At 57.9% G+C, this 26,214-nt stretch overlaps 2 protein-coding genes and 1 long non-coding RNA gene across 5 annotated transcripts in view; 1 reads left to right on the plus strand and 2 right to left on the minus strand.

Moving 5' to 3' along the window:
* Positions 1-19,668, plus strand: part of ZNF710 (zinc finger protein 710) — a 63,259-nt gene extending 43,591 nt beyond the window's left edge. For both annotated transcript variants that reach the window (XM_035024144.1, XM_035024143.1), the window contains exons 2-5: positions 8,998-10,488; positions 13,691-13,882; positions 14,399-14,573; positions 18,252-19,668. In XM_035024144.1, coding sequence (XP_034880035.1) covers positions 9,025-10,488; positions 13,691-13,882; positions 14,399-14,573; positions 18,252-18,418 — 1,998 coding nt within the window. In that variant the 5' untranslated portion in view covers positions 8,998-9,024 and the 3' untranslated portion in view covers positions 18,419-19,668. The remainder of the gene's footprint in view (positions 1-8,997; positions 10,489-13,690; positions 13,883-14,398; positions 14,574-18,251) is intronic.
* LOC118023060 lies at positions 312-3,863 on the minus strand. Of its 2 annotated transcripts, XR_004682650.1 has the most exons (5): positions 3,813-3,863; positions 3,108-3,261; positions 1,803-1,891; positions 1,104-1,328; positions 312-423 (listed from the first exon to the last, which is right to left on the minus strand). It is a non-coding gene; the product is annotated as an uncharacterized LOC118023060 (long non-coding RNA). The 2 variants fall into 2 exon arrangements; XR_004682649.1 differs by lacking the exons at positions 3,108-3,261; positions 3,813-3,863 and having other exon boundaries at positions 1,803-2,363.
* Positions 19,669-22,112: 2,444 nt separating the features above from the next.
* Positions 22,113-26,214, minus strand: part of IDH2 (isocitrate dehydrogenase (NADP(+)) 2) — a 17,319-nt gene continuing 13,217 nt past the window's right edge. The window contains exons 6-11 of the mRNA XM_035024145.1: positions 25,410-25,546; positions 25,088-25,239; positions 23,352-23,464; positions 23,078-23,175; positions 22,890-22,982; positions 22,113-22,486 (exon numbers count right to left, since the gene is read on the minus strand). Of these exons, the coding sequence (XP_034880036.1) occupies positions 22,402-22,486; positions 22,890-22,982; positions 23,078-23,175; positions 23,352-23,464; positions 25,088-25,239; positions 25,410-25,546 (678 nt within the window). The 3' untranslated portion in view covers positions 22,113-22,401. The remainder of the gene's footprint in view (positions 22,487-22,889; positions 22,983-23,077; positions 23,176-23,351; positions 23,465-25,087; positions 25,240-25,409; positions 25,547-26,214) is intronic.

The following is a 26,214-nucleotide window of genomic DNA, read 5'->3' on the forward strand; positions in this document are numbered from 1 at the left end:
GATGTGCTTTTTGCTTCTGGATTTGGAGGAAAGACATGGAGTTTTCCGGAAACATGAGGCCTGCTGTCCCTTCTCCTGGGAGCAGGCACTGGTCCTGGAGCTCGAAGAGAGGAAGTCTAGGCTCAAGGGAGGAGGCTGGTTCCACCCGGGGCTCAGCAAAGGGCCTCTTTTTTTTTTTTTTTTTTTAAGATTTTATTTATTTATTCATGAGAGACAGAGAGAGAGAAGCACGCTCCCAAGGAGCAGGGAGCCCGATGCGGGACTCGATCCCAGGACCCTGGGGTCATGACCTGAGCCGAAGGCAGACGCTTAACCGTCTGAGCCACCCAGGCGCCCGGGCCTCTTTTTTTTTCTTTGCACTTGAATATGGGTCTTCTCAAAAGGACAGTCTTCGTTCTGGGTGTGCACTCTGCTGGGAATGAGCTGCGGAAGCATACAGACGTGCTCTTTGCCCTGGCCTTGTCGGCTGTGATCTAACCGGAGTGCCAGACAGCAAGCCAGTAGTTACGTAAAGAGATACATCATTACGATTTTTAATAAGGTCCAGGAAAGAAAAGTATTGCATGTCTAGCTTCTTAGAACTTGGGGGAGTCAAACCTGACTGGGGTCATGAGGAGAGTCAGGGAAGGCTTCCAGAGGAAGGGCTGCCCCGTTGAAAGGTGAAAGATGAGGAAGAGCATTCCAGGCAGGGGGAACAGCGTATGAAAAGGCTGTGTGCGGGCAGGTCTGTTAAAGATGAAAAAAGCCCACGTGTCTGGGGGATGATAAGGGGACGAGCAGCATGCTGAGAAGCTGCCACATGGGGAGAAACCAATCACGCTCAAGTTCTTCTAAGTCCTTGGTGGAGATGTTTGCCCTTGACTGTGGGAGGAGGGCAAGCGGCTGGGGTCCTGAGCAGGGGAGCCAGGAATGTTTTAGCCTTTGAGGTCAAGGGGCAGGTGTGAGGGCCAACTCTTAAGAACTCAAGACACTTCCTGCAGGTTGGTTGAATCCCTTGCTGCCTGATCCCACCGTGCCCTCCCTCGAGGCCCCCAGGCCTTGGAAGGCAGACACCCCGGTGGGAGTGGCCACCGTGTTTGTTGACATGGTGGGCAGAAACCTACCAGGAATCAAGAGCTCTCAGGTTCGTCCCTGTGGTGGGGGGAGGGCTTGGGGCGTCGCTTCCCTCATCTCTAAATGATGGCATTGGACAGGAGGGTCCACAGAGTTCCTTCCAGCCCTGCCGATGGGATTCCAAAGCCAGCCTTGAGGGTACACAGCCCGAGTGGCCGCGGTGAAGGGCCTTCAGCAGGGCCACTGTCCCGCTGTGGGAGAACCGAGCTTCCTTCCTTTGTGGTAAAGAAACAGATGCATCTGCCCAGGGAGCCGGTGGGGCAGCAGGTGGGAGGACCCGGGGCCCACAGCTTCTGGGGGCCTGGTGACTTCAGATCAGAGACACCATATCACTCCCACACCAGCATCAAGGGGAAGCTACCCTGGGTCCCGTGGGTAGCTCTGCAGGCGGCGTGGCATTTCTCCCATAATTTCTGCATCAGATGCCTGGGTCGTTTTAGACAGGCTCATTTCTACAAGGATCAGAGACCCACCCACCTGACCTCAGGACAAAGGGGGTTGACTGTCAGCAAGGGATCCCCAGGCTAGAAGCAGGGGCTGGCCCCATCCAGAGAGCAGGACTCTCCCCAGGCCCCCCTGAAGGTGCTTCAGTCCACCTGGGGCCAGGGCTCTGCTCCTCTGAAGTGTGGGTGGCCTCCTCCTCAGAGAGCCGGGCACAGCCCCCAGCCCGCCTCCCCCACCCCCCATACCTCAGGCTTGCTCAGGAGTTCTGCCCACTCGTGTCCTGGCCTGACTCCATCTCACGGCACGCCTGCATGAAGTCCTTGGGCATCGGCTCCTGTGGTTAAGGGTGTGAGGCCTGATGCATAGCCATGTTTCCCAGAGAGGAACCCGTCTGGCCTAAGCCCACTGGGGCATGGGGAGGAGCAGGCCAAGGTCTGAGTCCAGCTGCCGTGTGCACTGCCTATGTGGGGGTGAGCTGTGTGGGGTAGCCCCGCGCTGGGAGGGGGGCAGGTGCCCATAGGGGAGGGAGAGGAAGGAGCCCATGCGGGGTGGGCTGTCACAGCTTCAAGAAGGTAGGGTCAGGGTGCCTGGCAGGCTCAGTCGGAAGAGTGTGGGGCACTTGATCTCGGGGTCATGAGTTCGAGCCCCACGTTGGGTGTAGAGATTACTAAAAATAAGTAAACCTAAAAAGAAAGAAAATATCCCTGGAGATTCCAGGCCCAGGCACTGTGCTCTTAATCAAACGAGGCCTTTGGACCCTGTGAAGCCAGGATGTCTGCCCTCGGGAGAGTCTGAGTCTGAGAGGTCACACAGATACAGTGGGCCCGAGGTTGTGCCTCTTGCCACGGGGACTCCATCCCTCGTTTCCTTGGGTGAAGGGGTCCCTGTGACCTCCCTCACACAGTGGCGGCCCTGTGGCAGCCAGGCCCACCTCAGCTCTCGGCTTGTAAAGCAGAGGTGGGGCCCCCAGGATGAGTCTCGGTGCCTGGGGCCTTCCAGGAGATGGAGAAGGGAAGGGCTTTCAGAACAGGCCTGTGGGAGGAACTGGCCCCACCTCTGCAGGCGTCACAGGTGGGAATAGCGCCGCGCTCGTGGGCCCGAGCCCCCGGGGACTCTGCCAGAGCAAAACCCTCTCTGTGAAGCCTGGAGTCCACCCCTGTGGAGGAGGCAGGACTGTCCCGGGGGTGAGGTGGCTAAAAGGGCACAGAAGAGCAAAGCATCTGTGGAACTCTCAGGCAAGGATTCCCACCCCCCCCCCCACCCCCCCGGTCTCATTCATTCATTCTAGGTGCCTCAGTGGCTATCAGCTCTTTCCTCCCCCTTCCTCTAGCCTGGTGTCTGTCCCCCAGGACACTCCCCTACGGGGCCCACTCTGCTTCCCTACAGTCACTATCCTCTGGGTGGGCCGGCTGGTGGTGAGATGATCATAAACATACAGTTATGAATCAGCGTGATTGTACCGAGTTCTCCAGAGAAGCAGAACCAGTAGGATGTATATATATATATATATATATACAAAGAGAGAGATTTATTTTAAGGAATTGGCTCACCCAATTGTGGGGGCTGGCAAGTCCGAAATCTGCAGGGCAGACTGGCAGGCTGGCAACGCGGGCAGGATTTCCGTGATTCGGTCTTCAGGCAGAATCCCTTCTCTGGGAAATCTCAGCTGTTCTCCGAAGGCTTCAACCGATTGGCTGAGAGCTGCTGACATTAAGGAGGGCAGTCTGCTTTACTTCAGGTCAGCTGGTTGTAGATGTTAATCACATCCACAGGATAGTTCACAGCAACATCTAGATTAGTGTTTGAGCAAACAGCGGGGCACCATGGCCCAGCCGAGTCTATAGGAAAATTAACCTGAGGCCTCAGGCTGTGGAAGAGGCCCTTGCCCTGCCCACAGGCTAAGGAATGCTTCCCTGGAGGGGGGAATCCTAAAGGATAAGGGGGTATTCACTCAGTGCCGGGGAAGGGCAGGCCTGGCAGCGGAGTCAGCCTGTGCAAAGGCCCTGAGGTAGAAGACAGGTTTTGTGTGCGTGTGTACGCACACACTGCAGAGAGGCAGGAAGGCTTGATGGAGGATCAGGTGGAGCCTAGCTGGGGACAACACTGAGCAGCCAGCTAAGACGTGAGGACTTTATCCTGCAGGCCATGTGGCTGAGGATAGGCTCCGGGGCCCACAGCCTATACTCTAGTCCTTGCCTCACCTTCTCACTGTGTGACCTTGGACCAGTCCCCTCCCTGGGCCTCACTTTCCTTACCTGTAGAAAGAAGTGGCTGGACACAGTATACGTGTACCTCAGGCTCTTGTGTGGTTTGTGGGTTGGAGGCACTGTGTTGGTGGCCCAGCCACCCTGACTCCTGGAGGCGGGCTCAGCAAATCTGCCCATAGAGAAAAGGGGAAGCTGAGGCAGAGAGAGACTCGCACACTTCCCCCTTGGCCGCCACACCCCATCCCCACCCGCCCCCTCAGCACGGCCCTCATGCCCCGAGTCCAGGGAGGCCCAGGGCCGAGTCCAGTGAGGCCCAGGGCCAGCAGAAGTGAGACTGTGGCAAGGAGCCCTGAGGTTTGCACAAGACTCCAGCCCTGGCTTTTGCTTCCTCTTCCTTTCTGGGGATTCACCTTGAGGTCTGCAGTGAGGAAGACAGCCGAGGACACAGCGGGCAGTTTTGCTGCGAGTGCTTACAGCCCCGGACATACCTGCGACTGCCTTTTCCCCTCCCCGGGCCCAGCTGCCCTCCCGCCCCACCCCAGCCTCCGCTTGTCCACACCCGGGGGACAGAGGGCCCAGCCGCAGCCCCTGCACGCATGGGCATGCACCCCCCCAAGGGGTGCAGCTGGTGCCGGGGGCAGAAAGGGACCCTGAGCCACATTCCAGAGGGTGCAAATGCCAGACCGAGGAGTGAGACCATCCTCTGTTCTCTACTGGGCCCTGAACTGTCTCTGCAGGGCCCCAGGCCTCAGCCCTGCCCCCACCGGGCCCCAGTGCTGCGCCCCTGCCTCCCCCCGCCCCCCAGATCCCGGTACTTCCACTGTTAACTGAGCTCGCTCAGGGTGGCTCCTTGAGGGCTGCAACTTTATTTTGCTCTCTACTGTATCCCTACAACCAAGACCAGTACCCAGCACCTCGTGGGTACCTGGGAGCTGTGGCTGAGTCGGTGATTCAGTTGCAGGACTGGAGACACAGCCTCTGGGCCACCTGGTGGTCCAAGGCCAAGATGAAGGGGCCAAGGGCCAAACCTGCCCTCCCAGCAGAAGCCCAGAGCACCGTGCAGCCTTTGTGGGGGCACAGGCCCTGACACCTACTAGACCCTCAAGGAATAGTCATCGCAGTAAACGGGTCACGGCGCATGGGGACATCCCAGAGTGGGGTTGGCAGAGGCCCCAGGGCATTATTCCTATGCTGTCAGTTGTTTCTTGAGGATGTCCTGGTGGTAGAATTTACTCAAAGAATAACCTGCAGGTCACTTCCTTCCCGGGGCCCCCAAGGTAGACCAGGCCTCCAGTGCCTTCCACCCGAGCTCTGCCCTCCGTGTGTGTTCTAGGGACACTGGCCACCCCGAGCTCCCCAGCCCTGTCCTGCTCTCAGAGCGGGGATGCGTGGAGGGGCTCTCACTGACGGGAAAGGCTCTTCTAGAACAGTGTGGGGGGAACAGGAGTGCTGCCACATCTCACAGAGGGGACCCGGGGTGACAGGCAGGTAGGCCAAGGATTAACTTGCCCTCGGCGTTCCAAGAAGCCACGTGTGCTTTTTTATAGACAAGGAAACCAAGACCTTGTGTGGTCAGGTGACTCGTCCAGCGTCACACAGCAAGTCACCCCTTAATGCATTTGACAAGAGTGTCGGTGTTGACAGGAACACTTAGAGTATAGCAGTAGGTGAAGTGACAGCGCTCTGGGGGCCCCGGTCCCTGCCCGGGTGGGGAAGGCCTCCTGCTGGGCCTCAGAGGGTAAGGCTTGGGGCACTCCCCAGGGGGCTGGCCTGGGTGATGCTGGGCCCTGGGAAATAGGGCTGTCCCTCCTACCTCCCCGCCATGGCCTCCCTTCCCCGCACTCCCAGTCCCACTCTTTAGGCTACAACCAAGCAGCTATTCTATCTCCTCTGTTTTCCTGCCTTTGCCATGTCCTTTCTCTCCACATTGGGAACCAAGGGTGCCCTGGCAGGAGGCTGAGCTGAATCCTGCCCAGATGGATGCCCCTCACCTCCTAGCGAGGCCGTGGAGAGCCCAGGAAGGCCTGAGCTCCCCTTTCTCTGGGACACAGTGGTGAGCTTTGGTTCTGAGCCCCACACAAGGGGGGGCCTTGAGGAGGGGGCGCCTGGCCCACAGGTGGTACACACCTGGCAGGCTCTCCTCCAGGCCTCGAGCTAGGGCATAAAACAGGAGGGCTGTAGCCAGTGGGGCGGAGGGGGGGAGGATGCCCAAAAGATGACCCAGGAGGAGGAGAAATAGGAACACTGGGTTGCAGAGTGTCCCCACCTTCCCACTCCTCGTTTCTGTGTCTGGTAGACGGAGCACGCATGCAAAATGCAGGTAAATTAGATTCCCTGTCTTCCTCTTCTGAGCCTCTGTCTCAACAAACAGAGCCCATCTGAAACCCACGCGTGCACACGCACACACGTGCAGCCCGCATTGCAGCCCGAACGTGCACTTGCGGTGGGGGGTGGGGGCGGGGTGCGGTGTTCTGCTCAGGCAAGTGTCTGTCCGGCGCACGGGAAGAGCAGGGGTCTGACTGGCCAGGCAGGTACGGGGCTGATGCAGGGTTCCAGCAAGAAGTGCGGTCTGAGTAGAGAGCCGTGGAGGGGCTCTACCTGCCCTGGAGGGGTCCCTGGACCAGCCGGACAGGGACAGCTCTGAGGCTTCCCAGTTGCAGGTCGCCTGAGCACCTGCTGGCTCCTCGGACCCTGGGCACCACAGGGCAGCACCTGGGAGCCGAGGCCGGGCTCAGAGCCGTGACGCGACCTACCAGGTGGTACAGATTAAAGGAGCAGAGCTAGAGGCATGGGGCCCAGATGGGGCTGGGCTGTAGGGCCCACACGCCTGGGTGCAGACCCAGCTCTGCCCTGACTGACGGGACACTCGAGCCTGTGACTGAAGCCCTGGGTTCCTGGGCTGTGAAATGGGGTGCATCCCGCCCCCACCCCCCCCATGGGGTTGTTTTAGGAGTAAATGGCTCACCTGGGACCTTGTGAGCACTTGGTAATGGGAAGCTAGCTCTTCTGCCCACATTTAGGGTTAATTGTTGGCTCCCCTGTGTCCCACGCCACATGGGCACAAACCCCTCATGAGCAAGAACCCTGGGCAGGTCCCCTTTCACACCCAGGCAGAGGCTCCTGTCACAGGAACATTGACTCCAGCCCCAAAGTCAAAACTGCCTGCCTGCTCCCAGGGGAAGGGGACGCCTGGTTGGCCAGAGGGGCTGGTGTGATCATTAGGAGTGGCCCCTTTCACTCCAAAAGGTCAGTCCTAGCCCTGATGATAAACTGGACGGTGACCCGCCCCACGGGGGCCCACGCCAGACCTGTGCCCCGCTCCCGCGGCTCATCTCCCAGAGGGATGATGGCTTCTTTGCTCCCATTCACTTGAGGTCGCTGGGGGTGGGGTGGGGGGGAGGTGCCAGCTTTGGGGCCGCGGAAGGGAGGACAGAGAGGGAGCCAACATTTGCACTCACCACCCCACGAGCAGGGGATGCTATGGGATGTGCCTGAGCAAGAAAAGGGCAAAAGTCAGATTTGAACTCCAAACCCAGGGCCAAGGCCCAACACCAGCTCTGCTGCTGGGGATCAGTTGCTCCCTCCCTGGCCCTGACTTCAGGGAAGTCTAGAAAAAGTGCTGAGCATGTTGTTTGCTCAAACCCACAGCTGGCATGAGGGCTGCCCCTGGGTGCTGTGTCAGACTGGTGGTCTGGGGGGGGTGGGGGGGGAGAGTGGGAATGTCCCACCTGACCCTCTCACGAGAGTCTGACTTTAAGATTAATAGTTTAATCTTTAGTGTCCGTTTCAAGGAAGCTAAATTCCTGTCTGGGGTATTTTATTTTTAGCCGGCTTCAGGAAGGAGAAGCTCCCCTGGCCTGTGGGGGGAGGGAGATACGAGGCCCAGAGCCGGTTTCCTGAGGAAGGGCCACAGCCCGCCATGTGCCTGACCCTGACCCTGAGGTCAGAGCCGGCCAGGCAGCCAGGAGCCAGCCCAGTAATAGCTTTCCCCTTCCTATGGAGCACTTCTGGTGTGCCTGCGCCGAACCAGGTGGGCCTTGCAATCAGGCCGGGTGTCCCAGGCCAGAGAGGAGGCCCTCCCACATGCGGGGCACACGCAGTCCCAGGGAGGCCCGGAGAGGGCGCCAGGGCCCAGGGAGGCCCGGTGAGTCCCAGAAACAGGTGCAATTTGAGGGAAGCCTGGGAGGCTGGTGGGAGGAGCCGGGAGCTCGTTGGCGCCGGTGGGAGAATCACATGCAAGGGCCCGTTACACAGACTGCGCCCCTAGGAAGGCAGGGAGCCGGTGCTCCCGGGGTTTGGACCGGAGCGGGTGGGCGTGTTGGCTTTTTTCGAAGACCCCGTCGGGTCAGAGCGCATGCCTGCAAACCTGGGAGCCGGCTTTTGTATTCGTTTCAGACAGTGCTCTCGAACGTGTTAGCCGTGATCACGGGCCCTTCGACCAGATCACATCCTACGTGGAACGCCAGTGTGCAAATCCGAGGAGAGCTGTACTTTTAATCGGCATAAATTTAGATATCTAAATGTGTAATACTTAGCTAATCCAGAACAATCACCTGTTGTGACGGAGTCCTGTAACATCAGGCTTCACAGATAAGCCGCCGAGATGGACCTTGGCACCTAATTTATGTTTGTGTGTTGCCTTGTTTTTGCTATATATATATATATAACATTTTTTTAAATCTTTCCCCCACCTCACCCCCCCTCCCGGCAATATATATATTTCTTAAAACCCAAAACACCTCACTGTATGGTCTCAAGGTCTGTGCAAAATTAATTACCTTGGGAACAAAGCCAGTGGGGCCACAGAACGTGCCGAAGCGAGGTGTCTATCACGTTTGAGAGTAGATGGGTACTCTAAAATGGATTTTTAAAAGAAAGGAGCCTTTATTTTTTGCGATTTTAAATCGGCTTTTTGGAGGAACTCTGGAAGGACATTATGGGGAACATAGTCTGAGAACCGCTGTGGAAATGCCACCTTCCTGTTACAGGAGGGCCGACTGAGGCCAGGGAGGGGGCAGGGCTTGTCCAGGATCCCACAGGGAATGGGGGAAATGGTCAGACACACAGAGGGCGTCCCCGTAATGACAAGTGCGTCCTGGTCCCAAGGCAGGGGGAGAAACACGCCGGGGACCGATGCAGCCCAAATTAGCCAAGCTAATGGCTACATGCGTGTGTGTCTATTGTGTGCGCGGCCAGGAACCGGCAGTCTTAACGCTCCGTTCTCCCCCTGCAGCGATGCCCTCCTAGCCAGCCGCGCGGGATGGAGGGCTTCACGGACTCAGGGACACAGACGGATGCCGTGGTGGTGCTGTCCTTGGCTCAGGCCGCCGTGCTGGGCCTGGTCTCGGAAAATGAGCTCTTCGGAGCCACCATAAGCGCCGAAGCCTTCTACCCGGACCTGGGGCCCGAGCTGTCCGGGTCGGCCGCGGGGGAGCCCGGGCCCCCGGGCCCCGACGTCTACCAGCTGGCCTGCAGCGGGAGGGCCCTGGAGGAGCCGGCAGAAGAGGAGGTGCTGGAGGTGGAGGCGGCCTTCGAGAAGCACACCCGGCGGAAGACGCGGCCGCCCGTGCGGCTGGTGCCCAAGGTCAAGTTTGAGAAGGTGGAGGAGGAGGAGGAGGAGCAGGAGGTCTACGAGGTGTCCGTGCCCGGTGACGACAAGGATGCCGGCCCCGCGGAGGCCCCCGCCCAGGTGGCCGGCGGCGGCGGCGAGACCCTGGTGCAGAGCAGCGCGGTCAAGATGATCGACCTCAGCGCCTTCAGCCGCAAGCCCCGGACGCTGCGCCACCTGCCGCGAGCCCCGAGGCCCGAGCTGGACGCGGCCCCGTACGACCCCCACTTCCCCGACCCGGCCCGGGACGGCTTCCCGGAGCCCGGCATGGCGCTGCCCGGGCCGGAGGCCCTGCCCTCCGAGTGTGGCTTTGAGCCGGCCCCCCTGGCCCCCCTGAGCGATCCCGAGGCCGCCACCATGGAGTCCCCGGAGCCCGTGAAGCCGGAGCAGGGCTTCGTGTGGCAGGAGGCGGGCGAGTTCGAGGCCGACGCGGCCGGCTCGACGGCGGAGCGCCACAAGAAGGCCCAGCTGGACCGGCTGGACATCAACGTGCAGATCGACGACTCGTACCTGGTGGAGGCGGGCGACCGCCAGAAGCGCTGGCAGTGCCGCATGTGCGAGAAGTCCTACACGTCCAAGTACAACCTGGTGACGCACATCCTGGGCCACAACGGCATCAAGCCGCATTCGTGCCCGCACTGCAGCAAGCTCTTCAAGCAGCCCAGCCACCTGCAGACGCACCTGCTGACGCACCAGGGCACCCGGCCGCACAAGTGCCAGGTGTGCCAGAAGGCCTTCACGCAGACCAGCCACCTCAAGCGCCACATGCTCCTGCACTCGGAGGTCAAGCCCTACAGCTGCCACTTCTGCGGCCGCGGCTTTGCCTACCCCAGCGAGCTCAAGGCGCACGAGGTGAAGCACGAGAGCGGCCGCTGCCACGTGTGTGTCGAGTGCGGCCTGGACTTCTCCACCCTGACCCAGCTCAAGCGCCACCTGGCCTCCCACCAGGGCCCCACCCTCTACCAGTGCCTCGAGTGCGACAAGTCCTTCCACTACCGCAGCCAGCTGCAGAACCACATGCTCAAGCACCAGAACGTGCGGCCCTTCGTGTGCACCGAGTGCGGCATGGAGTTCAGCCAGATCCACCACCTCAAGCAGCACTCCCTCACCCACAAGGTACAGCTGCCGGCCGCCCTGGGCGGGGGGGAGGGGCTGCGGGGGCGGGGGGGGCCTCCCCGGGGAGGGGAGGGGCGGGGCCTAGCCCCTGGCGCCTCTGCCCCTCCCCCGGCGGCCTCCCTCCCCCCCGGGGGCGTGGCCCCAGGCCTGAGGCTCCTCCCTCTCCTCCTGCCCGCCTTTCACCCAGTGCCTCCCAAAGTCCTGCTTCAGATCATTTAGGGGTCAATAGAGGTGGGACGCAGATGAACCTGTCTTACGTTTATAATTACATGTTCATTGGGAGCAGTATTAGAAAAAAATACAATTGAAACTCAGGGTTTTTTTCTTTTTTTTTTTTTAAGATTTTATTTATTTATTTGAGAGAGACAATGAGAGAGAGAGAGCATGAGAGGGGGGAGGGTCAGAGGGAGAAGCAGACTCCCTGCCGAGCAGGGAGCCCGATGCGGGACTTGATCCCAGGACCCTGGGATCATGACCTGAGCCGAAGGCAGACGCTTAACGACTGAGCCACCCAGGTGCCCTCAGGGTTTTTTTCTTAACAGTAAAACTTACTTTTTTGAAGTTTGTTTTTTTTAATGTTATGTTAATCACCATACATGACATCATTAGTTTTTTGTGTATTTTTTTAAGATTTTCTTTTTTTATTTGACAGAGAGAGACACAGCGGGAGAGGGAACACAAGCAGGGGGAGTGGGAGAGGGAGAAGCAGGCTTCCCGCTGAGCAGGGAGCGATGGGGGCTCCCTCCCAGGACCCGACGATCACGACCTGAGCCGAAGGCAGACGCTTAACAGCTGAGCCACCCGGGCGCCCCACATCGTTAGTTTTTGATGTAGTGTTCCATGATGCATTGTTTGCGTATAACACCCAGTGCTCCATGCATTCCATGCCCTCCTTAATACCCATCACCAGGCTAACCCATCCCCCCTCCCCTCCCCTCTAGAACCCTCAGTCTTTTTTGAAGTTTTTGAATGAACTCTTGGAGGAACCCCGGCAGGTCCCAGGGAACCCAGTTGGAGAATCAGTGAAGCAGCCTACCCTCCGGGAACGCAGAGACCGGGAGGCCACAGGGCGGTGGACGAGCCGGTCAGAAGTAGAGAAGGTTTCCTTTGCTCCTTGTAATTACAAAACTGTATCAAAACCTGGGACCTACCTTTAGGAAAAGCTGGAATATATTTCATTTTTAAAAGGGAGCAGATAGAAGGAAAAATATTTGTTATGGAAAAGGACATAAACTAGGCAGAGCGGTTTGTAGGGGTGGAAGGTGGGGAGCACGCTGTCCTTGTCCACTGTGTCCCCGAGATCACTTTGACCCACTGTCCCCCACCGTCCTCTCCCTCCCCTCAGGCCGCTAGCCACCCTGCCTTTCAACCACTGTCACCACCCCCTCCCAGAGGCCCTTCTGTCCCAGCAGATGGAATGAGGCCTCGTGGGTCCCACAGCCTCGCTCCGGCACTTAGCCCGCCCCATCGTTTCCACCCCAAATCCAACCAACGTCACGTTTTGCAGCTCAAGGTAGAGAGCTCCCTCGTTCTGTAATGGCCACCGTAGGGCCGCTCGGGGTCCAGCCTGTGCCCTCACCTCCCACAGTGAACGCGGCAGCGAGTCGGGGGGTGATAGCCTGCCAGCCCAAGAATCCAGCCTTCCCGGCCCTGGCAACGCCTTCTACTAGAGCAGAGATGATTTGTAGGCTTTTGCAGCTGCTCCCCAGTCAGCTGGTATAGCTGCCCAGAGTGTGATGTTAAGAAGGATTCTGAAGCTGAGTCTGGGCTCCGCCATTAAAGCGGACCGTGCCTTGAGTGAAACCAGATGACCGACCGACTTCGTGTCTGCAGGGAAAAGAGGGGCAACCAAAAGCACATGGGCCCTCTCTGTGCCATTTTTCTCCTCTACTAAAAATCCCTGCGAGTCTGCAAAGTGTTAAAAGAGAAATAATACTGTGAAGAAAAACCGAAAACAAAAATCAAAGGCCGGTAAAATGGAAAACATGCCTGTCATCAGCCTAAATTTGCACAGCATGCACATCATATGCACTTAGGGAGTCAGCGCCCCGAGGCAGGTCCCCCTGGTGGTCAGACACACCTTCAGTGTGTCAGGTGAGCGTAGAGACGCGCCCCACAGCCCCTGTCTGCTAACAGAGATAGACACAGGCACCTCAAAATACAAAACTGTCCCACATAAGCAGACAGCAGCCATGCCCGCACCCACATGTCTGTCCCACCGGGGGTCTACTAAATTACTGCCTCGGCAAAGAGATCAGCTCCCAACCTTTGTCCTGACTTTCCTCCCCAGGCAGTACATGGGACCCCCTGTGCTCACAACGCCCTGTCCCATTCCGGGGGCCCCCTCCAGACCATGGACGAGCATGTTATGATAAACCAGAGGGTTTGCCCCTGGAATCATTGTCTCCTGGGGCCAAGTGTCCCAAACTCCTTCAATGATAAGAATCATCTGAGGGACTTGTTGAGACTAAAAATTCCTGGGCCTACTGGCCCGGCATCTCCAGGGAGGAATCTCCCAAGAGGCTGTATGTGCAACAGGGTGGTTGGTTCTCATTACCAGGGAAGCTCGGAAAACTCTCAAGGGGTCAAGTGGATGGGCTCCAGAGGTTTGAGAACTCTTGTATTCAGATCCAAGTGTCATTTTTCCTGGAGTGTCCACACTTTTAATCTCAAAGGGGTCCGTGAACCAGAAGGACCACTGAGAGACAACACTGAGGGGAAAAACACATAGGTGTGCCCTTGACCTGAGGACAGTCCTCCAGGCTGTGGCTCTCATCTTGGCCACAGATCCCTGGTGCCTGGCATGATGCTGGGCTTGTCTCAGGTGCCCAGTAAATGGTTGCTGGATGAATGGATGGATGGATGGATGGATGGATGAACGAACGAACGAATGAATGAACACATTTGCCTTGGTGCGCTGGTATGAACCTAGAGGTACACCTGCCCAGGTGGGCAGGAGACAGCAGGTGTGTGGGTAGGAACTAGAAGGCTTCCTGGAGTCAGTGGCCCTGCCCCAACATTCTCCCAGAGGCTTTCCTCAAGGGGTACCCGTCTGGAACCCACCCCCAGGAAGTCGCTTTCTAGAAGCTGTGCATACATTCAGATACTGTGGCCGCCCCCCCCCACACACACACACACACTTCCAGGAGCTGTGCCCGTCGCGTGGCCTGACCATTACCCCTCCCGCCCCTCCTCCCGCCAGGGCGTGAAGGAGTTCAAGTGCGAGGTGTGCGGCCGGGAGTTCACCCTGCAGGCAAACATGAAGCGGCACATGCTGATCCATACCAGCGTCCGGCCCTACCAGTGCCACATCTGCTTTAAGACCTTCGTGCAGAAGCAGACCCTCAAGACCCACATGATTGTACACTCGCCTGTGAAGCCATTCAAATGCAAGGTACCAGGCTGTCAGGGCCCCCAGGCAGGACGTCCCCACGGGTGGCCCCAGGTCGGCATGACTGCAGCCGCTAACACCTGCCCGGAGCCGGCCTGGCCAGTGCAAGCAGGGGAACCCAGTTCGGGGGTGAAAACGCCCGGGCTCGGTGCTGTGGGTGGGGTGCTGTGGGCCGTGGTGTTCATAGCTTATACGCTGTTGAGGTGGTATTTTTTGGAAGTTGGGGATGGGGTGAAGGTCCCTGCACAGCCAGAGGGGAAAAGCCCAGGCGTGGGACTCAGTGTGAGAGCCCAGCCCTGGGTTTTTGGTAACTCCAGCTCAGGGAGAGTGGAACAGCGGCCAGCAAGAGTTGGCTTGGGTCTCTGGCTCTCAGGCCTCTGGGGTCACCTAGGAAAGGACAGAGTGAGCGCTGTCCGTAGCCAATGGGATTCGAGCCCCAGCAGGGAGGTGGGAGTGGGCTGAGGGTTCAGGGAGGGCAGGCTCCCCAAGGGCTCCTGATGCCGAGTTGGTGTGTTCCAGGTGTGTGGGAAGTCCTTCAACCGCATGTACAACCTGCTGGGCCACATGCACCTGCACGCGGGCAGCAAGCCCTTCAAGTGCCCCTACTGCTCCAGCAAGTTTAACCTCAAGGGCAACCTGAGCCGGCACATGAAGGTCAAGCATGGTGTCATGGACATCGGCCTAGACAGCCAAGGTGGGTGGGCCACGCACAGCGGACGGCACAGGAGTGGTCCTGTCACGGCACACTCAGGAGCCTCCCGTCCAGTCAGGGCCGGGGGGAGGCTGGCCAGGCCTGAGACCTCACTGGGGTGGGCTCCGGCCTAGTGGGGAGGTACCCTGGAAGGTGGTCCTGGTGCTGACGATGGGGCATTTATGTTCCTCAGAGGACTTCAGCGGGCTCACGTAAACAGTAAGAAATAAAAATCCTAACTAATACTGATCAAGTGCAGACTGTGTGCCAGGCCTTTATTAACTCACGTGCTCCCCACAGTGAAGTTGGCTCTGCTAATTATCCCCATCTTACAGATGCAGAAACTGAAGGCCAGAGAAGTTAGGGAACTCAGGGAAGATCACAGCACCTGGGCTTGGGGGGCGGGGGAGGACAGACACTTTTATGACTATGACAGTGACATTTAAAAGAAATGGTTGGCTGGGAAAGGAAGTAACAAAAGGGAAAAGGGCAGGCTGGAGAGATGAGGGAAGCCGGGTGAGGTTGATCCCAACTGTACCATGGGAGGGTCTGTGGACAGCCTGGGGGAGCTCTGAGCTTCCCAGCGGCCAAGGCAAAAAGTGTAATGCAGTCCGTCACACTCTTCACAGTGCTTGCCAAAGACAGTGTAGGCCACGCACTCAGGGGAGGGGCCTCACCTCTGCGGTTGGTAGCTTATAACATCCCTAAGTGTGAGCGATATCCTGTGCCCTCCACACTCGTCAGTCGTGGAAGACCGTTCGTCTCTCTTGCCTTATTGAGGGGAGGAGGGACTTAAGAGATTCTCCTGGAAGAGCTGATGGCACCTCAGGAAGGCTCCCTGAACGGTCTGGAGCTAGTTGACTGTCTGGCATGTCTTCTCAGACAAAGTAGCAGAGGGAACAATACGGGTGAGTGGACCTGCCTGCATGACGTTACTCGCTAGCAGTCAATCAGATGTTGGGGGATGGCTGCAGGCACCCTGCTTTGGTTTTGCAGCAGCTTACCAGTGAATGGCCTGGGTTTTCTGGCAGAAACGGGTGTCCTCGGTTTTCCGTTCTTGTGAGCAAGGATGCAACCCCATTAGCTGCATAGAGGTGCTCTCTGCAGCCCCTTCCAACTCAAAATGTGGTACGAGAACCAACAGTATCAGGATCATCTGGGATCTTGCTAGAACTGCTGACTCAGCCCTACCCCACACCTCCTGAATCAGAATCTGCACTTCAAAAAAGATCCCAGGGCGATCTGTTTGCACAGTAGAGTTTTAGAGGCGTGGGACTAGAGTGGTGGTTCAAACTTTGGCATGCATTGGAATCACCTGGAAATCTGTTAAAACAAATGGCAGGGCTCCACCCCTGGGGCATCTGAATCTGTAGGTCTGGGGTAGGGTTGCAGAATTTGCATTTCCAGCAAGTTCTCAGGGGATGCCAAAGCTGCTGATCAGGGACCTCACTTTGAGAACCTTTGATCTGGACTCTCAAGGTCTGGTTCTCAAACTTGGCTACGCATCGAAAGCACCTGGGGAATTTTTAAAATGCTGATGCCTGAGTCTCAGCCCCAGAGAGTCAGATGTAATTGATCTGGCATGTGGCCTAGGATCAGCACTTTAAAGCACTTTAGATCATTCTATGTGCAGTAGGGTTTGACAGCTACAGTCTAGCAGACCCGCCATGTACCTAACCCACCAGGAGGGACCAGAGCAGAACTTGTCCTTTTGGAAACAGCTGTCCCTGCACACCTTGCTCCCAGGGGGTGGTGAAGGCACACGCTCTTTCTGTCTGAGGTCAGTAACCAGGGCTGCAGAGGACTGCTTTCTTCCTGACTGCACCAGATGACAGACAGTAAAAGAGTGATTGGCACTTGAATGGCTGGGACCCAAGCCAATCCGCCTCTCGCATATAACCTTGGTCTGAAAAGCTCAGGCTTCACACTTATGCAGGAGGAAGGCAGCGTACATTCTAGATGGAACCATCTAATAAATCTGAGAGGTGGATCAATGTCCTTGTAAAAAATGGTACACTGTTAGCTTGTTTTAGTGTTTAGTGAACTGTATCCTTTGAAGGTATGGCACTAGGATTTGAGGAAGGAACAGCCTAGTATCTTTAGGAGTTGGAACAGCTAACCTTGTTTTATAAAGTCAGAAAGACTCACAGTTTGTCAGATGAGTAATAGACCCCCCCCCAACTCGTTAAACAATAATGAAATAGATTCAGAAAGGACTTGAAATCCAGGCCATCTTCAGAGTTGGCTGAGTCAGCCCCTCAACAATGACACCAGGGTGAGGCTCCCTCCGTCTGTTCACAGCGTTAGCTCTGATTTTCCTCATGGTCACAAGATGGCTGCCATTGTTCTTTAGGGCGGCATGCTGCTCAGGGCTTGTGCACAGCCAGTGGGACAGTAAGAGCCTCTTCCCTTTGCTCTATAAAAACCAGTGAGAATCGTGTGAATTCAAAGAATTCACAAGCAGCCCTGTCATGATTCACTGGCCTGAATTCACTCCTGACCCACTCGTTGGCAAGGGGTAGAATTGCCTTTAGACCACTGGTTCTTACTGGGGGTGAGTTTGCCCCCTGGGGACATTTGGCCAAGTCTAGAGACGTTTTGGATTGTTGTTCCTGGAGTGACGCCGGTAGAGACCAGGGAAACTGCTAGCCGTCCTACCGCGCACATCCTACAGCGCCCCCCACAGGAAAGAATTATGGCCCCAAATGTTAGAAGTGCCAAAACCCTGCCTTAGACTTGTCAGGACCACCCCCTTGACTGGGGTCTGTTTCTCCCCAAAACACATCACTTCTCCTACGTGCACAGGGGCAGAACACACACTGGGGCTCAGCCACAGTCCTTGGCAGCCAGCTTCCCAGGGTCCCCAGATCATCCCCTGGGCTTCCCTCCCTCCCTCGGATGGAAGGCAGCCCCGGGCCTCCTCTGCGGAGCTTTCCACCTGGCTTTTGTTCTGACGCTAAGAACTTTACAGTAAGATTTCAAATTGATAAAATTACGAGAGGCCTCTTGGAGTTTTTGCCTCATGCATCTCTGTTGACCTACCTTGGGTGTTTGTCCTCGAAGAGCAAGGCCTAAGGAGACCACTGGGCAAAGCCGGTCTAAAGCGCTAAGGCTGGTAGGAAGCCAGAGGTTAGAAAGGGCTCCCTTCCGCCCTTTGAGGCAGAACAGCACAGTGGGCCAAAACAACGCACTTGCTGGGCGCCCTTTGGCAAGTGGATTAACTCCTCTGAACTTCCTTTTGACCTCCTGCACGGGATTGCCGTGAGCATTCATGAGACGGTGTATGGGCAGTTCCATAGTTCACACGCTAAGTGAGTGGTGCTGTAGAAACATGACGTACAGCAGCAGGCTTTCACGTGGCCAAGGGGGCCAATGCAAAACACTGCAGAGGATGCATAGGAGGGCTGACTTCGGAGGGCAAACGAGTTCAGGGCCAGGCCTGCACTGCTCCCCCCACCTCCCCCAACACACACAGCTTTAGCGCTCAGGTCTGCTGACCCCTCTGAGAAGCCCCAGGAGCCTGGGGCTTCCCGGCACAGGAAGGAAGAGAGGCAGCGGAGAATCCTCTGGAAGCAATGACTAGGAAGTCCTCTCTTGAGAAAGGTCCTCTGCTTCCGTGTAGAAGGGACTGGCTCTTCCCAGGAGGCGGCATCCGGGCCTAACTGTGCCCCTCTCTTGCAGACCCCATGATGGAGCTGACAGGCACTGACCCCTCCGAGCTTGACGGCCAGCAGGAGATGGAGGACTTCGAGAACGCCTACGCCTACGCCGGGGTGGACAGCAGCGCCGAGGCCAGCGTCCTCACCGGACAGGCCATGAAGGAGATGGCCTACTACAACGTGCTATAGCGCAAGCTGGGCCGCCCAGCAGGGGCGGGGAGGGCGTGGGACGTGGGGGGGGAGGCCCCGCTGCTGCGGGCTGCACCTGCCGCGGCCCAGAAGCTACTGCCCCACTGTCCCGAGCCCCCCCCCGCCCCCACCGAGTCGTTTGCACCACTAGGGACTTTTCGACCAAATGGAGACTACTACTAGCCTCAGCTGTGAACCAGGCACAGGCCCCAGGCATCTGGGGAAGGAAGGAGAGCACAGAAGGCCCAGCTCTGGGTCTCCTTGGCCTGCTGCTGTGGGAGGGTGGGAGAGATGCTGGTGGGGGCCATCTGGGGCCAGGTCACAAGGGCACAGGTCCTCAGGTCTCTCCAGGCCCGGCAGAGGGGCCCTGGCACTGGAGGAAGACATAACTTGAGCCTGGCCTTGCTTCCGCTTTGGACCAACTCCTGCCTCTAAGGGATGTTTGAGCTCCTGTGCTGGTCAGCACTGCGTGCCCCCCGCCCCCAGCCCACCCCCTTCCCTGGGCTGCAAAACGCCCAGGCCCCAGAGCCCCCTTCCCCACCCTGTTCATCAACAGCCAGGCAGGGCCCTCTGCCTTCTACCTCCTGGTGCCTCCCGAGCTCTCCGGGAGCCAGGCATGCATGCAGCCCCGGTCCTGGCCTCAGGAAAGCGGGGTGTAGCCCAGCCCCCAGCTAGTGCCCTCTCCAGCGAACCCCCCGAAGGCCCCCACCTTCCCCAGTTTGAAAGTGGGTGTCTCTAAAGTGGATTTCAACAGATGTCATCCAGTTCTTTGTTGAACGGGCCACCGCACCAGGGTCCCCCGACGTGAGCAGAGCTGGGACGTGCCTTTCGCTGGGCACACGCTAAGACAGCTGGAAGCCCCTCGAGTGAGGGGCAGGGGACCGAGAGGGGCTGTCCTCAGAGGAGGCCAAGGACCACCTGGGGGGTGGCTGGAGTGTTGTATTATTAACAAGTATCCATGTTGAGGAAGTGGACAGCCAAGAGTCAACAGGTTCCCATGAAGAGCAACATAGTTAAAAAGAAAATGAAGACCATAGAGAAAAAAAAATTTTTTGAGCAAAAGGGGTATTTTGAAGGTAATTTATTTTTTTTTTCTTTCCAATTCTGTGTCACCTATTCTTTTCTGATGGAGATCATTTTCTTTTTCCAAACGGAAGCTCCCTCGTGTGCTGTGCGTGCTTCATGCCTCCCCAACCTCGAGCGGCTGGCCGGGCAGGGCTCAGGCCTGGCCCAGGCGTGGAGGGGCCGGGGCGGGGGGCTGGGGGCGGAGCCGGACAGGCCCTGGCGGGGGGGGGGGGGGCACCGCCCCTGTGGCCCCTGACTCATTCAGCCCGCGGCCCGCTGCCTGGCTCGCCTGCTCTCCGGGCCTCTGTCCCCACGCCCCCTCCTGCCCCGGGACCCCAAGACAGGCCCGGGGCACGAAAGGGCACATTCAGGAACGCTAGGGCACCCAGACTCCCGCCTGAGGCCTCGGTGGGGAGGGGCAGGCAGGGCTGTCCCCAAAGGCGCGAAGGAGGTGAAGCCACCAACTTCAGCCCAGAAACCAGGAAAGGAGGGGTAACAGATGGGGTGGGGGGTGGGGGGGAACCAGCTGGAAATGCAGCCGCCCCCAAAGCTGTATCCTTAGTGAAGGACCAAGCCAGGCTACAGGGTGGCTGTGATCAGGACTGAGGGGAGGACAAGGTGGCCTCGGGATCAGGCAGCCAGGTGCCCCTTCCTTCTCTGCTAAAGCTCACTCACGCTAAGAGGCAGCAGACCAGAGGGCTGGGGGCTCACAGGAGCCTTTCCCCTCCAGAACCCCGAGGCGCCCCCCCCGCCCCCCAGGTGCCCGCCATGATGACCCTCAGGTGGCAGTGACCCCGTCACTGTAGAAGACATTTTCTCCTGCTGAGCAGAAGCCTCACCCCCTGCAAACTACCTCTTCCCACAATGTCTTTCTCCCCTGGTACCAAAAAGAACCCTGTACCTCCTCCTCCTCTTCTTTCCTGCCAGTGCAGTGGCCTTGGTCGTGGAAACCCAAGGGAGAAGGGCTGGCCCCCAGGGTGGGGCTCCCCTTTCCTCCCCCAGCCCCACCATCAGCACCGGCCCTCTGCGAGGTTCGATACTTGAACGCCCCCCTGCCCTGTGCCTTGGACCCGGGCAAAGCTAAGAGAAGGAAACAGCACAACTCACACATTTGAGCTGGGGGGTGGTCTCCGCAAGGCTCCTGTCCTCACCCCTCCCCCAACCTTTCAAGAGAGGTGCGCACGCGGCCTCTTGGGTGACTTGGAAACTCCTGGACAAATTCCATCCTAACTTATTTTGACGTGTATACAAACCAACTGTTTAGAAATTCCACTTGTGCAAAGCCCTACTGTGTTTTTATGTTCCCGTTTAAAAGAGAAGTTTACTTAGCAATAATTATAAATAAATGAATATTCTTTAGCGAGGTGACTGTGAGTGCTTCTTCCCCTGGTTCTTGAGGACTTGGTCCTCACCGTCCCCCACAAGGGACTCCCAACGAGGCTTCCCAACCCCGCGGAGGCGTCACTCTGCAAGGAGGGGGAGAAACCCAGACCATCCTTTGCATGGGAATGGCCACCTGCAGGGCCCGGCACCCACAGGGAGCTGCTCCGAGCCCCCCAAGAGGGAAGGGCTCCAGCCCAGGCCCCAGAATTCCCACCAACTGCAGAGAAAAACCGCTTCCCCTGCTGACCCACCAACAGGGCACCAGGACAGAAGCCAGCTCACGATGCCACACTGCCCTTCAGAGGCTGCCAGCCCTTAAGAAGAGCCCAGAAACCTTGAGCTTCGCCCCAGGAGTTGGGCCTAAGCAGAACCAGCACACCAGCTTTTCTTCCTGCCACCCTGGGAGTTCAGTGTGATGAGCGAAGGGAGTAAGTTGTCCCTCGGCCAGATGGAGGCCACCTGAGTGAGTGGTGGCCACAGCCCATCTCCAAGCTCCCGAGGTCCCAACTGTCCAGTCTCAGGAGCCATGAGAGTCCCCCCGAAACTGGGTTGCCGAGTATTTACTGTATCAAGTGAAGATGGTACAACTCTTCCCCTGGACATGTAAACACCAAAAGTAGAATACAATCCCTGCGTAAAAGACAGCCCTTTCAATTGGATCTATTTAGCTTTAAAGCAACTTTGTCATCTTACTTTTTCGCCAAAGAACAGTGAAGATGAACCCAAGTCTGGGCCCCAGTCCCAGCCCCAGCCCCAGCCCCAGCCCCAGCCCCAGTCCCAGTCCCAGCCCCAAGCCCCCAGCCCCAGGCAGCCATGGACAGGACAGAGGGGCAGCTGCTGTGTGGGATCCACTTTGAAGACCCAGAAAAGGGCAGAGAGAGAGAGGTCTGGAGATGTTGAGAAGGTTAGAACCAACAAAGCAAAAAACCAGAATCTATATGAGCAGTGATAGCAACCCTGAAATGGGCAGGAGGATATAGGAACGGGATTGTGCTAGGTAATCTCAGGGAGCCCACAGGCCCGCACACCGGGAGTCCCGGGGCCCGTCAGGCGGCGCCCGGGCAGTTCGGACGCTCCCAGTGCTGCCCACTCCCCTCCCCTCACGGTGGGCCCTGACTGGTGGCGGCCGGGGACCCAGGCCTGCGGCGTCCAGTCTGTCCCGGGGAGAATCCGCCAGTCCTTGAGGCCCTATCTCTGGGGCCCTAGCTGCGCAGCCTCCTTCCCTGGGCCACAAACACAGCAGACGTTTTGTGGAGAACTTTTTAGTAGCTAAATATGGCACCACGTGTTCCAAGGGCAATATAAATTACAGTATGCAAAACACACTGACTGGCTGAGGTAAAACGCTGTTCCTGCCTCACATCACCATGAGGGGAAACACAGACACTTTTAAAAACACCTTGCTCATATAAAAAACGTCCCCTAGAAAGGCCTGAGGCGGGGCTCCCCCGCGGCCCGCGGCTTGCTCGGCCCGGCCCGCCCGCCACAGCCGTCGGGCCGCCCGCCACAGCCGTCGGGCCGCGCTCCCGGCCCCACTACTGGCCCAGGGCCTTGTCCAGGTTGTTCTTGATGGTGTCCAGGAAGTCCGACGTGTTCAGGAAGTGCTCGTTCAGCTTCACACTGCCGAGGGAACACGGTTCGCGTGAGGAGCGCCCCCCGCCGGGCCCTTCCAGGGCAGAGCCCGAGCTCGGGCCCCCCAAGTGGCTGCCCCCTGACCCCCTTGCCCGTGGGGAGCCGCGCACCCAGGCTACCGGTCACAGGCTGCCGGGAGCCCACGGCCAAGGGCCGCAGCAAGTTCAGCAGGAACTCGTAGGGAAGGGGGTGGCAATGCCCTGAGTGGCCAGCCCGCTAGCCCCGGGAACGGGGCCCAACGCACTGGGCCTCAGGGCTGTGGACCTGTCCCACCTCAGGCCCTTGGCAGCGAAGCGGATCCCGGAGGGGCCTCTAAGGAGCCTCTGGCTTCTTCCCACCCGGCCCCGAGGTCCGCGAAGGCCAGCCCCGCCCTCTGCCACAGGCCACGCACTTGCTGAGGCCATGGATGCAGCCTGCCAGGTCCTTGGTCATGGCTCCGCTCTCCACAGTCTGGACACACACTTTCTCCAGGGTCTGCGCAAACCTGCAGGCGGCGGGGCAGAGTGAGGCCCCAGCTCACAGAGCCGGGGCCCAGCACCTGCCCTGGGCCAGCTCAGGCCCCCCGCCCTCTCGGCTCACCTGATGAGGTCCTGGTTCCCGTCCAGCTTCCCCCGGTGCTCCAGGCCACGTGTCCAGGCAAAGATGCTGGCAATGGGGTTCGTGCTGGTGGGCCGGCCCTGCGGGGCAGGGGTCACAGAGGCATTAGGAGCCAAAGCAGCTGACAAGGGGGCCACCTGGACGCAGCTGCCCACCCCTAGACTGACAAGCCAGACCCATCCCCCCAGTCTTCCGCGCCAATGGGTTCTGAGCCCCTGGGGTAGAGGGGCACGCGACCACAGTCCCTACCACTCACCTTCTGGTGCTCCCGATAATGGCGGGTGACCGTTCCATGAGCAGCCTCAGCCTCGATGGTCTTCCCATCCGGGCAGACCAGCACAGACGTCATCAGGCCAAGGGAGCCAAAGCCTGAAGAGGGGGAAGACTCCTTTCAGTGCCAACACTACCCCTCACCCACCCTGCCCTCCTGCTCGTGAGCTGCCTCTCAGCTCACAAGCCCCGACTGTGCCTGGGAGGACAGCCACCGTTTCCGGCTTGTCTACCCTTGTCCTGGGTCTCCAGAGCCCAGCACAGGGCAGGGGGCATTCAAAGGTGGCATTCGTCAGCCTGTGAACATACATCTGGGTAGCTACCTAGGTGTTCCAAAAAAGTGAAAAACTTCTATAAGAAAATTACTTGTCTAAGGGGCACCTGCGTGGCTCGGCTGGTTAAGTGTCTGCCTTTGGCTCAGATCACAATCCCGGGACCCTGGGATCGAGCCCAGTGTCAGGCTCTCTGCTCAGTGGGAAGGCTGCTTCTCCCTCTCCCTCTACTCATCTCCTCTCCCCCTACCCTGCTTGTACTCTCTCACTTTCTCTCAAATAAAGAAATAAAATCTTAAAAAAAAGAAAAGAAAAAAAATTAGTTGTCTAAGAATGTCTGCAGCTGGGGCAGGGGGAGAGGGTCTCTTCTCCATGGTTACCGGACCCTCACGCTCACCAATTCCTTATTACTTAAGGGTAACTTTCATGCCTTTCTCTGGTCTGCTATGGCTTTTCATCTTTCCATCCTAGATAGGAATTGTTCCAGTGAGAGGATCACCACTGCACTTACTGAAATAAAGCCAAAGGTTTTTATAAAACATCAGGACCCTACATCTTTTCCTCAACAACCTGGGGTGGACTTCACTTTCCTCCGTATCAGGAGCTAGACTTCACCCCATCTCATGGAACATTGTTTTTCCTCCCTCTCCGTACTTCACATGTTGTCTACTCTCACCGCCTTTCCTGCTCTCGTTCCCAGCACAAATGGGCGAGTTCTCACAGCTACCTCGCTAATGGCCTCATCCATGCTCCTGCCACAATCCAATTTGTCTCACGGGACACTCTAGGGCGTGGGGCTTTGCCACCTTCCCCAGTATTCTCCTACATCCAACAGATTTACTGTGCAAAATGAATTCTCTGTTGTTCAAAAAGCACCCAGTTGTGCTCAATCCCATTTTCCTCCTGGAGCCAAACCTGGAGCCACAGTCACTTGGCCCACAGGCAGGAACAACCTCAAAGCTGACACACCTGGCCCTTTAGAACTTGAATTCCTGGGGCGCCTGGGTGGCTCAGTCATGAAGCGTCTGCCTTCAGCTCAGGTCATGATCTCGGGGTCCTGGGATCGAGCCCCGCATTGGGCTCCCTGCTCCGCGGGGAGCCTGCTTCTCCCTCTCCCACTCCCCCTGCTTGTGTTCCCTCTTTCGCTGTGTCTCTCTCTGTCAAATAAATAAAATCTTTACCAAAAAAAAAACTTAAAAAAAAAAAAGAACTTGAATTCCTATGTTCTCCCTTCTCCGTAACAGTAGCCTTAGTAATACACCAGTCCAAACCTAATTTGGGAAGCCTTCCTCACTCAGATGCCAGAGAGCTCCTGCCCCCTGCTGTCCACGGGGAACCCTGCAATGAGTCAGCAGGCCACACTAGAGTTTTCTATGAAAAGGGTCTTAAAAGTCCCCCAGCCAGAAAAGACCAACAGCCCAGCCCCTGGAGAGCGGTGCTCCCAGCGTACCCTGCGCCAGGATATCCGACTGCACATCCCCGTCGTAGTTCTTGCAGGCCCACACGAAGCCGCCGGAAGACTTGAGGACCTGAGCCACCATGTCGTCAATAAGCCGGTGCTCATACCAGATCTTATTCTTGTCAAAGTCGGTCTTATAGTGCCTGGAAGCACAAGGGCCTGTTGTGGGGAGAGGGCGGGAGGCTGACAGGTTGCGGATCTCCCCCCAAGCTCAATGCACTGGGACAGTGACCACCCTGTAGGCTGGGGGCTGGGGGCACAGGCAAGGAAGGCTGTGAAATCCTGCGGGAGCGATGAAGGGAGAGGCTGTTACTTCTCAAAGATCTCCTGGAAGATGTCCTTGAAACGCCCGTCGTAGGCTTTCAGGATGGTGTTCTTGGTGCTCATGTACAGGGGCCACTTCTTCTGGATGGCATACTGGAAGCAGCTGTGTGCAAAACCCGAGATGGACTGCAGGGGGAGAGAGGTCCCTGGTGTGGGCCCCAGCCTGGGCCCCGGCGCCCCAGGGCCCCAGGAACGGCATCCCTTCCCTCCACACCACCCGCCCTGACAGTCTGGGTGAACCCAGCCACCCTGGAGGGAGCAGCTGCTCTTTCTACTGGCCCAGTAGCCCCCTCCCAACTTCTGGGAGGAAGCAGCCCCTCAGTTTTGCCTTGGAAAACTCCCCTCCCCAATTCTTAGACCATATGGCTGGGGTGGGGCTGATTCCCCCGGCCCACCCAGCCGTCTCTAGAGTGGACCCCGAGCCCCGGCTTATCGTCTCCGAGCCCCTCTGTGATTGGCTCAGAGGTGGTCATGTGACTCAGGCCTGCACTTTTGCCGGAACCCTGTTGACAAAAAGGCTCTTTTCTGATAGGGTAACCAAGCTGGCAGGGGACAAGCCTGGGGCTCCTGGTGGCCACTTCCTCACGGCCAGAGAATGAGGCCAACCCCAGAACAAATGAAAGCCAAGAGTTGGGAAAGGGGGGAAAAAATGCCTATCCAGTTTGCTTAAGCTAAGCATCCTGACAACGAACGTGCCCCGAAAGGTGTGTCGGGAGAAGACACACAGGAAGTCGGGGTGTAGGAGACGGAACTCAGGAAGTTGGGGTGTCGGAGGAGCACAGGAAGTCGGGGTT

This window comes from Mirounga leonina, unplaced genomic scaffold, assembly GCF_011800145.1.
Source record: "Mirounga leonina isolate KUSES-001 unplaced genomic scaffold, KU_Mleo_1.0 Mir_178, whole genome shotgun sequence".
Classification (NCBI taxonomy): Eukaryota; Metazoa; Chordata; class Mammalia; order Carnivora; family Phocidae; genus Mirounga; species Mirounga leonina.